Genomic DNA, 14,319 nt, shown 5'->3' with positions numbered 1-14,319 from the left:
AATATGAACTATTAATTAATTCTTGGATTATAATAATTCAATTTTTTTTAATTAATTATTTTCCTTTATAATAATGCAAGAATTTTTAAAACCTTCTCTTGTAAATCGTAGATAATAATATAAATAAATATAATTTTATATAAATAAATATTATTTATTTAGCGTTGTAAACGAGTAATGCTTGAGAAACTTTCGAATAAAGAATCCTGAACACTTCTTGCTCGGGAATCCCCAAAAAGCGAGCCATACTTTACAACTAATTTGCACACCACTTGTATTTGTTTATTGACGAGTCAGCAGAAGTATCACATCGACACATGTACCGTTAAAGATTCTTCCAAGTCATTGAATAATATGATCGTAAAGAAAATTTGCACAGCAGCAACATTAAAAAATGCAGTATAGATGCATATAAATGTATTAAATGCCTGAAAAGCAACGGTAATTCTATATTACCCAAGAATTCATTGTATCAGTAGATTTCAATCAATTAAATTTCCTTTAGCACTTCCGTAATGCTGAGGCGTAAAAAAAATTTTGAAAATGCTCGATTTTCTAGGAGAGTGTTTTAAAGATTCGAATTTAGATTGTATCTCTCTCTATAGTGTTTTTACAATGAATTATTTTGTTTTAGAAACACGCAACATGTACAAAAAATAATTGTATCTATAATATTATATACTATAATTGCATTTATAATATTATAAACAGATATTATAAATATAAATATAATTATTTGTATTTATTATAATAATGGTAAAGTTAAATCATATCTTGTAAAAATATAAAAAAAGGACTGAGAAAGGAAAAATTTTGAAATAAATTAGAAAATATTTATATATTAAAATGCAAGACATTTTCTGCACATAAATCATTCAGATGAAATGATACATAGTTTGGTTTATGGCGAAGCAAATTCAGATGTAATTATTACAAAAATAGATATAATGGAGCACGGCTTGGAGCGATAATCGAAAAGGAGAATCTGCAATTGAATGATATGATAAATTCCTTTATTAATCATATCAATGTGGACGATTAAATCTCACTTAACCGGTCTATAAATGTCAAAATATAATATTACAATATGAATCATTTCGAGATCACATTTTTAATTATTAAAATTTTTAATTATTAAAAAATAGCTTTATAATATCTCATTGCATTTTAATGATGAAAAATACAGTTACTTAACGCTCGTTGCTGCAAATATAAAGCGGTGTGATTCCATTACGATATCCGAAAATGATAATGTCTTCTTTAAATTCTTTTGTAAAGATGCCGTTACACTTTGTTTGTTAAATAATCTCGAAGGAAATATCCGGTCAGAATACATTGAATATCATCATTGAATAAATTTGACGTAACAGAAGTAAAAGAAATATCTATACGTATGCATATTTTCTCGATTTTCGATTGACATATACAATAAATAAGATGATCTTTTATTTGTTATTATTAATGTCATTATTATATAATTATATAATTTTTTATAATTACAATTGTTATATAATTATTACATAATTAAATTTGTTATATTATTATAATATTGTTATTATATTAATTGCTATGCAAAAAAGTTGTAATATAAAAAATTGTGTATATTAATACCTACATAATAAATATTTAAAAGCTCGATAAGAAAGAAGAGTCGCCGAAATTCCGAAAAAAATATATGCGAAACGGTTATTGAGATATGTCTCGATTAATTTGATCCGTGAAATTTAACGTATCGCTGTCAACAGCAATAATGATTTCGATCACGAAATCCAGTCTTTTTCTGGGTCAAGGATGAGCGTGTCTTTAATAATATCGCCGTGCACAAACTGGATTTGAGGTGATTTAAGGTGATTTAAATATGACATTGCTCTGAAAATATTTTTTAACCGTAAAGACATATTCCTGTTAGAATATTCTGTTCTAAAATTATTCATTATAACACACTTTTTAAATAGAATATTATTATACGTCTAATGGCAGATTGATATAATTATAAGTTACTGAAGTTTTATGAATTGTCTAAGTACAATTGTCTCAACATTTTATAGCCACTGAACATCTCATCTGCCGCAGCTTATTCTAACATCGTACAACTGAGATAAAGAAGATTTTTAATGGCTGCAAATGTCGAGAGTTTCTCGAAGAAAACAATTCGGACTATTAGAAAAAAAAAAAATCAAATATGTTCCGTACCGATAATCCTCTTGTAGCGACGGTCATAAGACATAAGTGCGATGAAATCAGAATTTTATAGACCATTAATGATAGCCGACACGAAGCTATGATTCAGTCTCGTCCTTGGATTCGATAGATCGAACGAGGAACCGAACAAAGGAAACAGTACGGCGGGAAGATGATTCTGAGGAGGCGCAGAAAACTCGAGAGCAGGAACAATACGGCAGGTAACTCGAGAGCAGGTACAATAAGAAATGACCTTGTGCGATTATCGGTTTTAACTGTAATTGGTTGTAAAGAAAAAAGAAACATGCAAGGGCAAAATAATTGCGAATGTCAAAAAACAGGCTGAAGAATGGATTCGTAGTCAAGTTCGGCAATAACAGCGAAGCTTTAATTCGAAAAATTTCGGTTGACAGTTACAAACTAGGTGGATTTATGTTGACATGTAAGTGATACTTACTTTAGATTGGTATTAAGAATAGAGAGATGGGCGGATTGCGTTGCCGATTCCGTTGGGCTATCGAGAAAAAATGTCGGGAATGCTGAATGAATCTTTCAAGCAGGACGCTTCGTTGTGCGCGGAATAAATGAACAGAGCAGCGTCATCCTCTGGAATCGATCAGTGACACTTTTACGGTTGATTCCGCGACCGCTAGAACCAACTATGGTTGCGGTTTTTGCCTTGTGTGGGTAGATAGATTTTTTTTTCTTTTCGGAAGATCCGTTAGAAGTACGAGACTTTCTTATCTAAATTTTCCAACGGTATTTGAGCGGAAAACGTTTTTCCCTACGCATTACAATAACAATCATTGCGGTATGAACACATTGAAATAATTCAAATAAATGATACAAAACAAATATGCGATAATTTAAAGTAATATTTTTAAATATTTTACAATATATTGTAGAATTTTGAAAAAACTCTCTCAAAATATAGCTGCGCATACAAATGTGGCGTCTGTCATGGTTTGTTTATTTTTTTCTCTGAAATGATTCCTTCATAATAGTGTGCCAATTAGGATAACGTATCTATACGGTATAATATGCAAATTAAAAAATGTTTGTGTATAAATTGCGCTATTAATGTAAAATTCAATCCATAAAAATATTCTAATCACGATAATATGTAATAATATCATTCCAAAAGTAAAGAAAAATAACAGAACCACATAAAATCTTTTAAAATTGTGAATAATATAAATACGTAACTTATATATTACACATAATGTATAATACGTGATCACATCTGAAAATTCAGAAGAAACACATTGCATAATTATATTGTATGTTTCATTTTATCAAGATTCCTTAAAATAATATGACGTTACTCAGCAATTTTATTTTTCCTTCAAATCTTCGCAACAATTGTCTTATCAAGATATTTCTCGACTAATTGGTCCTTGCCTTTCTCTTTGATCAATCTAGTAATTATCTATTGTACTTTTTATCTTGAATAGACTTCTCGCTGCATAATTACACACACATTGAAAGCAAGTTACACCTGCTAGTTCTTTTGCCGATGCCACGTGGACCCTTTTTTCGCTCACAGTCTTCTTTAAATTGATCTCCTCTCGAAGATGATCGATATCGTGTTAAATAGCGGTAAACCAGACATGGGTAACACTTTAAACGAGATGAGTTATATTATTGCCACCGTGTATATCTATGGAGTGGTCCTGTCGAAAATACTGATTAGCGGTTCGTTGTCCCAAAAGTATTATAATGCTCGATGTCTTGCTATCATTTACATATTTTACATGGGACCATTAAAGTGACAAATAAGCGTACCTCGTAAAAATATTTGCTGCTAAATCTGTCTGAAAACTCAATTTATTAAAATAAATATAAATATTTTATTAAAATAATAAATAAAGTAGTAGAAGTATTAAATCTTTTCAGTATCGGAATTTTAACATAACAATCATGATGACTGATGACACCATTCTAATCCCGGAAAGAATGGTTTTGCAAAAATATCTAAAAAAATTTGATCAGGATTGGGTAAGTTAATGTTTTTTTTTTTTAAATAAATTAAGTTAATAAATAAAGTTAATGGCTTATAAAATTAATAAAATTAAGTTAAAAGTTAAAGGAACAAAGAATTAACTTAATAAAGTTAAGAATAAATTAACTTAAGTTTAAAAAAAAATTAATTTTGAAAATAATTATTTTTGAGATCAGAATGCCCTAATTTTTCTTAAAATGAGATTACTTTAAATAACCCTTACAAATATAGATTATTAGGCAAATTTAATTTTATATCCACATGTTACTTATATATAATAAGAGTCACACAATAAGATGTTTTTGTCAAAATCTTGCGAGAGAGAAGGATACATTATTTCTTTCTTTAATCCTTATCTAACTTTCTTTAACTTCTGAAACGTTCGTTCATGCGACTGTTCATGCATGTTTACGACATCGATTAGATATTTGTTACAAAAAATATACGTAAAAATTTAGAAAATGAGTAGATGTGCAACACTGTTCTACAACAATTCTTCATTTAAGGCTCATTTTATATTTATGTTGCTGAAATATAACGTTTGTGATACTTAAAATTAGTATGATTCAAATATAAGCGGGAATTGACAAAATCTAGTGAGTCAAAAACTGGCACCACATGGTATGACTCTTATTATAGAATCTCTCATAAAATCATTGAACTTTTTTTAAATAAATTCTCTAATGTTTAAGACTTTATAGAAAAAAAATATTAGCATTAAGAAAGATAGAAAAATTTTTAATTTAAACAAGTTAATAAATTATTGTTTAAAACTAAATTAAGTTAAGAATTAATGCATTTAAAATTAATTAAGTTAAGTTAAAAGTTATTAGCTTTTTAACTTTTTTTTAATTTTTAACGTTTCAACTACTTACTACCCAATCCTGAATTTATAGATTTGAAAATAATTTTGTTAATCTGAATAATTATATAGCACTCTCAAGCTGATTGTTATATCAAAATTTTTTATAGTATTACTCATGAGCATCCTACAAAATTATTTTGTATAATTATTTTGATGGTACAACAAAATTATTTTCAGATTTGCCTTCAGCTAAATTTTTAGATATTTCAGCAAAATCATTCTTTCCATAAGAGAAATTTTTATTCTTTGACAAGCTTTATAACAATTTTTTAATGTTAATCGATATCTAAGCGATTCAACCGTTATTATTGTATTCATTTTTTCTATTTATTTTATAAATTATCAAAACTCGACCATTATATTGAAGATGGCCTTATTACAGATTGAAATGTGTTTGCAAAATATGCAAAATTAAACTTATACGATTACATTTAAAAAAATATAATTATTAACACAAAAATCTAACTTGTTAGCGCTCCATCTTATTTTTAATTTATTAACTCATTTTTTATCATGGATCATGTAATAATCATTTACATAATTGTTCGCGTAATCAATAAACGTTCGAATTGCAACTACTGACTTTGAGCAAAATTGTACTTTTTAAATATATATATACAAAGAACAAAAAATATACGGTCGATGTAATTACTTGACAAGTGATAGATTTTTCTAATAAGGGCTTTGGACCCACAGAGATGTGTTTTCTCGTTTCTTTCGCCACGGCAATAAATAATCATCGTCCTAATGAATTCGTGTGGTCCGTAACTACCGGTCCGGCCGACTCGGGGAGCATCTCTCTCTTCTTTTTTTCGCGATACCAAGAAACACTTTTCGTATCACATGCATCAGTAATGTGTTACGGTTTCGTACAACGCAAGTCGAACAACGTGTCGCTACTTGCGCGCGCGTAAAAAGCAACCCGGACAATCAACACCGAAATTCTCGGTGTTCCTTTTGTCGGACAAAATCGGCGCAACGGTCGGCGGTTTTCTCAACACCGACGTTAATTACCTTTGCGTTGCGCATGGCGTACGTGCGAGGGAACCTGAATTACGGGGTCTCTGAACGCAAAAACTCTCGTGCGTCGGAGGTACGTACGGATTGCGCGAAAGAAAGAGAGGAGGAAAAGAAAAGCGCGCGCGAAGGGACGCAAAGAGGCGCGCCGGTTATTTATAAGCCAAAGGTACTCGGTATACTGAAGCCTTCGAATCACGACTGCTCTCCTCTGTTTCTCTACGTTTCTTCTTCCTTTTTTTTCGTTCGTGACATTGACATTCGGCTAAAAAACCGCGAAAGAAACGGAACGATTTTTATGACACGCTTCGTCGTTGCGTGTATGTACTATGTATCTCTCATCGACTTTTTTTTTTCACCACTCTTGCTAATTTCATTCTGATTGCTACCAAAGGAAACTTGCTATCGCAAGTCGCAAGTATCGTCGTTTTCATTGAAAATGTTTCATAAAGATGATAATTGAATAAAAATCGAATATAATTAATATTACATTTAAATTTGCTATTCGACTATTACTTTGCCAATGTTTTTCAATGAACTTTTAGCTTTACGATCAGAATTTACATTTATTTTTCTTTAACCTTTGCAGAGGTTCTATACATTCTGTATGAGAATAAATAAACTGTACTTGTAAATGTGATAACTTTACCATATTTAACTCGATGGAGGTGCACAAATTAAATAAAGAATTATATTAAGAGTTTGTGCAATATATGTACTTAATTTCGAATATGTGTGTGTGCTGTGTATGCTTAATAACTGTATATCATATAGAAATATGTATAAGACGAGCACGCGAAAATACTTGTAATATTAAAGGTAGCTTGAGATCTCCGTAACTCATAAATCATCGGCGTCTACTTGTACCTATGTATTCGCATGTCGACAGGATAGTCCATCTTTTAAATACATATATGGGGTGCGTGTCTGACTAAACCCTTTTGGTCTTCTTAATGATTAGCGTCATTGTATACTTAAATCACTGCCTTCGGGTTTTATGATTACATAGTCGTCGAGCAACGTAAACGCAGTTAATTGAACATTAATAAATTATCGAATCGACACGTTATCAGTAATTATAAGCATGCAGATAAAGTTCATTCAGAAAAGTGCTTGAGAACATTGTACCTTACGATGCGGCTTTTTTATTCGTTATTCAAATTTTCTTAATTCAGAATTTTTAACTTAAATAAAGATAAATAAAGATAAATTTTCTCAAATCAAATACTGCAAATGCGGAAAAAAAATAATAATTAAAGGTATCACCATTCACAATGTTCGTATTATTATTATAGCTGCCATTATATATACGCTAAAAGTAAAGATAAAGATAAAAGTCTTGGAGACAGGTGAATCGCGTGCTCTTCTTCATGAACGAATAAATCATGGATGAGGCTGAACTTCCGCGCTTTATTTCACGGCTCGTTAATTCAGAATCCTTCATGCAGAATGGATCGTTTCTTTCTTCGAGAATCTGCAACGAGACGAGGATCATACATGTCCCAACACAAGATCCGTAACCCCGGAATTTTTCCTCAGATCATTTATGGTGAACGTACCTTGAAGTACGATCCATTGTACTCCCTTTCTGTACGGATGTTTATACAGTCCGTACATATACAAGTGCAGAGTGTCCCTTCATAATGTTTCAGAAGAAGGTATCAAGAAAAGAAACGTGCGGCGAAATATAATTTATGCATAAAATAGATATATATTACGTAATAGCTATAATTACATAAAATATTTTATAAATAAAATATAAAAAATATGAATTTTGCTTAAAATATTTCATATCGTTTTATGAAGTAGATTTGAAAAAAAATTTAAATACATTTTGTAAACAAACAATTTGAATGATTTTTTTTTTTAAAAGTTCGAACAAAATCAATAATCACATGGATTTTTAAGATTCGATTATTCAAATAATTCCGATATAAAAAGGAATTTCAAAGAAAATATATAATTAATTGCAAATAACATAAGTTTTCGTTTATTCTCACAATATATAGTTTAACTCTATTTTATTATTATATTTAAATTCAATCTTCACAGAGAAAGTTAAATAATTTAAGACATTAAAACTTTATAATGATGTTTAAATAATCAAAGAATATCTGAATATTAATACAAATTTACTTCGTACAGCTAATGTCTAAAAATTAGCATTGGTAATAGCAGAAAAGAATATTAAAGAGAATTCTAAATAGAGACAACAGAAATCGTTACAAAAGAAATCAATCGAAAGAAATCCAGACTGCAGAGACAACACTGAAGAATCTGCGGAAGCTGCGACAACCGGCAAGTTCAACTACTTGTTGCTGCTGCTGCTAGTCGTCCTCGAGAATCTTTGTATGGGATAGATAGAAAATAAATGAACAAGCGTTGTGCACGTTCCCATAGGATTCTTACTAAGTTGAGACTTGTATGGAACAACATGCGAAAGCAATCATCATTGATTATCACTGATAGTCATGACTACGATCCCGTCACGGGCCGACCGTTTTCGCCTTCGTCATATTTTTTTCACGCTCTCGTACGTCATATTTTCATAGGCGATTCTGGTAATTTTTGCAGCATCCTATTACACCGAGTTCGTCGAACCACGTCGGAGCTGTGACCGTCATCAACGTCATCCATAATTTAGTAACAACTGATAAAACGATCTTGATAAAAAAAATTACGCTATAGATGATACAGCTTATAAATAGTAATATCGTTCTTTTATAATTCAAAACTCTTTGCATCTTTTTATAAACACAATGGACTACTAGAAGAGTCGTAAAATTTAAATTTTTATTCTTTATTTCGTTATCTCATTACTCAGATATAATATAGATAATAAAATTGTTAATAAAGATATTGGCGTCACTTGTATGTTTCAACAATTTTGTAAGAATTAATATGATGTTTTATTTAATATTTTGATATTTTATCAAAGTAAAAATAAATATATTTTTAAACAATATTTTATATATTTTATATTTATTAAAATAAATATTCGCTTAAAAATAAAATTTGTGTAACGATGAATTTTATAAAATTTATGGATTTGTATGTCCTTTAAATTTGTGTATTATACTTAAATTTATTGTTTTATTTTTTATTATATGCAAATATTTAAGCCTATTCTACAATGTGCTCTTTATTTCCTGTTTCTTGTTTTTTTGCCTTTTGTTTTTTCCCCTTTGCAATTGTTTTATCAACAATTATATTTCTTGCAATGTGTTTCCTGTTATTTCTTCCGAAGTTTGTTAACTTTTATCTCAGACGACATAAAACGAAAAGACAAGATAAAAAAATAGCAAAAATAATAAAAAATAGCAAAGAACAAGAAACGGGAAACAAAAAGCACGTTGTAGAAATAATCATTATAGATATAATAATATAATATTATAAGTATGAAGATATTTTTTTAACGACGAGCATTAGATACTTAAGTGAATGCGCATTTTAAAATTCTTGTTGATTCACAAGTATTCTCTGCAGGGCTCTTAACTCATTATATCAGCGTGATTCTTTTTGATAAGTCATTTTTTTAATATCACTATCAGATTCATTACGGTTATAAATAGCGGAACCTGTTCTCATGAACCGATCCAGGGAAAATCGTATCGATGCCGCGATATGATGAGAAAAAACACACATGCACGGGTTGGCACAAGAGGTGCATCCTGCGCGATCCAAGGTCGAGAAACAGAAGAGACGCGACGGTCTACATAACTCGATCTTGGATGCTGCAATGGCTTGGATGGCTTTATACTTTCCGTCGACACGCTATATCTTCAACTTGCTTTCATATCTGTTTTTCACGAGATCGACATGCTGCAATTACAACGAGGGTCCTCCTCGCATAAGCTTTAGGACGCGCTCAACTTGGCTTTTATCAGTGTCGAAATCACACACAAATGAAACTTGCTAAATATCATTATTCCTTAATTGATTGATAATTATCTTGCACAAAATAGTATAAAGGTATCATTGCTAACTGTCCTAAAAAAAAATGCTATTAGACTCGATGTTACACACAAATATATTTTACGTAATTATACTTGTTGCAACTAAATAATGTTGAAATACTTGAACATACACACACACACACACACACACACACACACACACACACACACACATATAAATTAAAAAGAATATTCAGTAAGGTAGACGCAAAAAAAATTAAAGTATCGTTTCGTTTTCAATTGAGTAACCTTTTTGTTAAAAGGAAATAATTAAGAAGAATTGAGCAACTTAATTATCTGTATAATATTTTGTCTTTCACGTTGATGCATGAGAGAGAGAGAGAGAGAGAGAGAGAGAGAGAAAGAGAGAGAGAGAGAGCCTGCGCTAATTCTACGATAACTAGCTCGAGTGCGAGAAACGCGATTGAACGGAGAACTGGACAGCGTCGCATTCTCCGGTGAAGAGGTGCGAATTCCTGGATGGTATCGGTTCTCGTGTGTAATGTGTAACATCGAGCGTGTAACGATCGGAACACGGTTTGTGCCCCCTTCCACACCTGCACGCAGCCACTATTCCTTTTCGCGTGCACATATACACGCGTGTTGGTGCTCCACGCACACCGGTAAGCCAATTGGAGAGTCAAGTCTTGGCCAAGTCTTTATAAGTAGGAGCCATCCGCGTCCTCAGGACTTACTCCCTCTCGGGAACGTGCCACGATCAGCAACCGATTTTCAGAATAGTTAATAAAAAGTTTGTAAAGCCAGCCAGGCTCACGCTCCACGAATTTCCGAAGACGAGGATTCAAAGGAAACAGAAGGATTTGTGAGATGACGAACGCGGACGACTAACAAATGACGGAATTCTTTGCTGAATGCATCAAAATGTAAGTCCGTATATTTCTTTTTCATATTTGTGAAGATGAATGGAAATGCTTCTGTAATTTTTGATTTAGCAATAAGCTAAAAAGTAAGATTTTTTTTTTATATGTGTTATAGATTGTGTATTTTTTTGAAAATTTGTGCAAGTTTGAAATGTATTTGTTAGCACAAAAAGTGATTAAATCATTAATTTCTAGGAGATTGCATATGAGCGGAAAATTGAATGAGAATTATGAGATGTACATTTTTTTATAATTTGCGCATTTGTATTCATTAATGAATAAAAGTGATTAGATCGTTAATCTCTAGGGCTCTGCATGATGGCGAAAGATATTTGTACCAATGAATAAATGTCTGGCGTTTAAATAATTAAGAAAATAAATCTGAATTTGAATCGAAGTTAATTTATAATTTAATTTTTTGGAATCATTATAAGCGATCTCGCAAATATAATTTATTGTCTGTAGTTCTGAAACTTCGTAGAAATATCCTTGAGTATTTCTTCGCTTCCTTGAGAAGTAGATTGGCGGATATTTAACGAAGGCCTTAAAGGGAAGTGATTAGCATAAATTTCGACGTCCGAGGCGTTACTGGTCGAAAATTTAAGCAGCCTCATAAATACATAGCGATTATAATGCATCAGATAACAGAGTCGATTCGATCATGCGTTGGTGTCGATAATTGATAACGAAAAGATGCGTCAAGTTCCTCAAATGTATATTTCTAATTTGTTTAATATCAAAATAATTTACATAATTGTTGCGTTTAGTATTAATCTATATATTTTATAGTAGTAAACATAGTTACGTTTATACATTTTTATAAATGTAAATTTTTTTTTATATTGCAGCGCTTTTCATTTAGAGCTTGAAATCAAAAGTTTACTTGATTATTACAAGTTAACAAGCAAAATATTAGAAGTCTCATAATTTAAATCGAAGCTACTTTATTACTGCGATTAAACACGATATATGTATAATGGATACCTTATTTCCGATAGTTATCTATAATTAATAGCCATTAGGCCATTAAACCAGTTAAACTGTTAATACATAACGATCACTTGCAATTTTACGTCTTAAATGTATAATTGAATATGATTGTGTTTATTGCGATAATAAAGCATTGCGATATGAAAACAGTTTAAATGAAACCCTCCTTTTAATCATTTCTATCGTGAAATTATCTGATATCATTTAATAATATACGTAAAAACTTAAAACATGAACACTTCATGCAATAGTTTTCATACTTTATACTTTTATAATCATATTTTCTATTATGTTCTAAAATTGATATGAAGAAAATATTGGCATTGTGTAATAAAAGTGTAATAAAAAGCTCTTTGGAGCTGGTCGAAGATTAATATCGAGCGTGTAATCGGCGTTATATGGTCATGACACTGATCATCACGTAATTGTTTCACCCGGTCACAAGCGGGTCTTACAATACTCGTAACATGTCCACAATGTAAATGACCGTTGCCGAAATATTCCCCCGCTCGATCGCGAATTCGCGTCACGATCTGAACGGCTGCTGTATTTGGCTCGACATTCCGCGCTTCGTATGCTCGACTCGAGCATGGTCGATCAATCCGTCGTTCGATCTTGGCATTGAAATAACCGATCGGCCAAGAAATAAACAGGCTTGCTCGCGGGCGCATAATGCATTATGTACGCTTGTATAGCATTTCGTAATCTGTAAACGGCCAGAGCCTTAAGTGATACCGGTCTTAAAATTAATTTTCGGTCTGATGTATCATAAAGAAACACCGCACGTGCATTGTGTAAGTATCGAGCGAATCATGCGGATTTCATCCCAATATATTACTTAATTATTGCTGTACAAAATGCGCATTAAAAATTGCACGTGTAATAAATAAATATTTGTTACAAGTAATGAATTAGGATAAATGAGAAAAGTATATTAGATATCTATGGAATATTTATAGTATATAAAATTTGTTACGATAAAAAAATGTAAAGTCACGCAACTTTTTCTATCTCTTTTAATGATAAAAAGTGATCCGACTCGCAAAATATTATATCGATAATATTTTGAGAATAAGACCACTTTTTTTAATTATTAAAAGAAACAGAAAAAATTGCGTGATTCAAAAAATAAATTTCAAAATTTAAAAAAAAATAAACCTCTTGTTACAAAGAACAATCTTTACAAAAACGTGTAATTATAAAACATTTTTTTTCGTTACATGATACAAGAAATGTTTCTATTGTTAACAATATTTTAACGAGCAACGTTCCCAGAGCAACGTTCAACCTTGCGCAATTATTCCAAAATGGAAGATAAAAGTTACCGGAAGGAAAAATTCGAAATTGACTCAACGGCAATTATACACGCGCTTGTTTAATCATATTCTGTATATAGAAAAAAAAAATCAGTAAAATTTTACCGATTATCATTCATACTTAAAATTATTTTTATTCAATATTGACCATAATGTGATATTTGTCTGTAAAATTCTATAAATTACGAAATAAGAATAAAAAATAAATGTACACACACACACACACGCACGCACACGCACGCACACACATACACGCACACACACGCACACACACGCACACACACACGCACGCACACACACGCACGCACGCACACGCACACACACACACACACACACACACACACACATTTAAATACTGAATATGATTTATCTATGTACACAAATTATTGTAAATTATTGTAAATTATTGTTTAAAAAAATATAAAGTTTACATTATGTAGGTATATATACATATGTATGCATATATTTCCAACTACATTATATTACCGGCTCAATATGATCATTAATTGCATCAAACAAAGTTCTTACTATGAACATACCGATTCCATTGATTCACCGCGGCTAGTAATTATGCTCTATTTATGTCTACGTAATTCACACCTGCAGCTTTCTCATTTTCTTAGAGATACATGGCTTGTATACCAAATAACCTTGAACCTTACACGCGGAGCTAGTGTCAGTGACGGATTTACGACGCTTGATAGATCTTCGAGATACCTACGGGATGATTGTAATAGCAAATGAAGGGAATTGAAAAAAAAAGTGTAGAGACTTGTACAGAGAATGGTAGAAGCTGAAGAGTCAGGAAAAGACGTATACAACTTACAAGGATCCCTTTAATTGCGACGTATCACTGCAAGGGGAGTTTGGACGATGTTGCTAGCCAAAAAGAAATTCACAGAGTACAGTTGACGAACGTCATGTAAATTTTTATAACATTATGCTACTTATGCTACGCTATTGATTCAGCGCCAAGTTTATATTGCACTTGCAAATGAAAATTTTTCACTTTATAAAAAAAATACTAATTGCATAAGCAGCCAACTATATTCATGTAATATATTGTATATTACATATACACATTGTATACATATATATATATATATATATA

At 31.2% G+C, this 14,319-nt stretch overlaps 1 protein-coding gene across 1 annotated transcript in view; it reads left to right on the top strand.

Annotated features, from left to right (window-relative positions):
• Positions 1-2,508: 2,508 nt before the first annotated feature.
• Positions 2,509-14,319, top strand: part of LOC108685090 (flocculation protein FLO11-like) — a 23,223-nt gene continuing 11,412 nt past the window's right edge. The window contains exon 1 of the mRNA XM_018189729.1: positions 2,509-2,623. Coding sequence (XP_018045218.1) covers positions 2,509-2,623 — 115 coding nt within the window. The remainder of the gene's footprint in view (positions 2,624-14,319) is intronic.

Source organism: Atta colombica, unplaced genomic scaffold (assembly GCF_001594045.1).
Source record: "Atta colombica isolate Treedump-2 unplaced genomic scaffold, Acol1.0 scaffold146, whole genome shotgun sequence".
Taxonomy (NCBI): domain Eukaryota; kingdom Metazoa; phylum Arthropoda; class Insecta; order Hymenoptera; family Formicidae; genus Atta; species Atta colombica.
The sequence above is the reverse complement of the archived record's forward strand: the minus strand, read 5'-3'. Positions and strand labels throughout refer to the sequence as shown.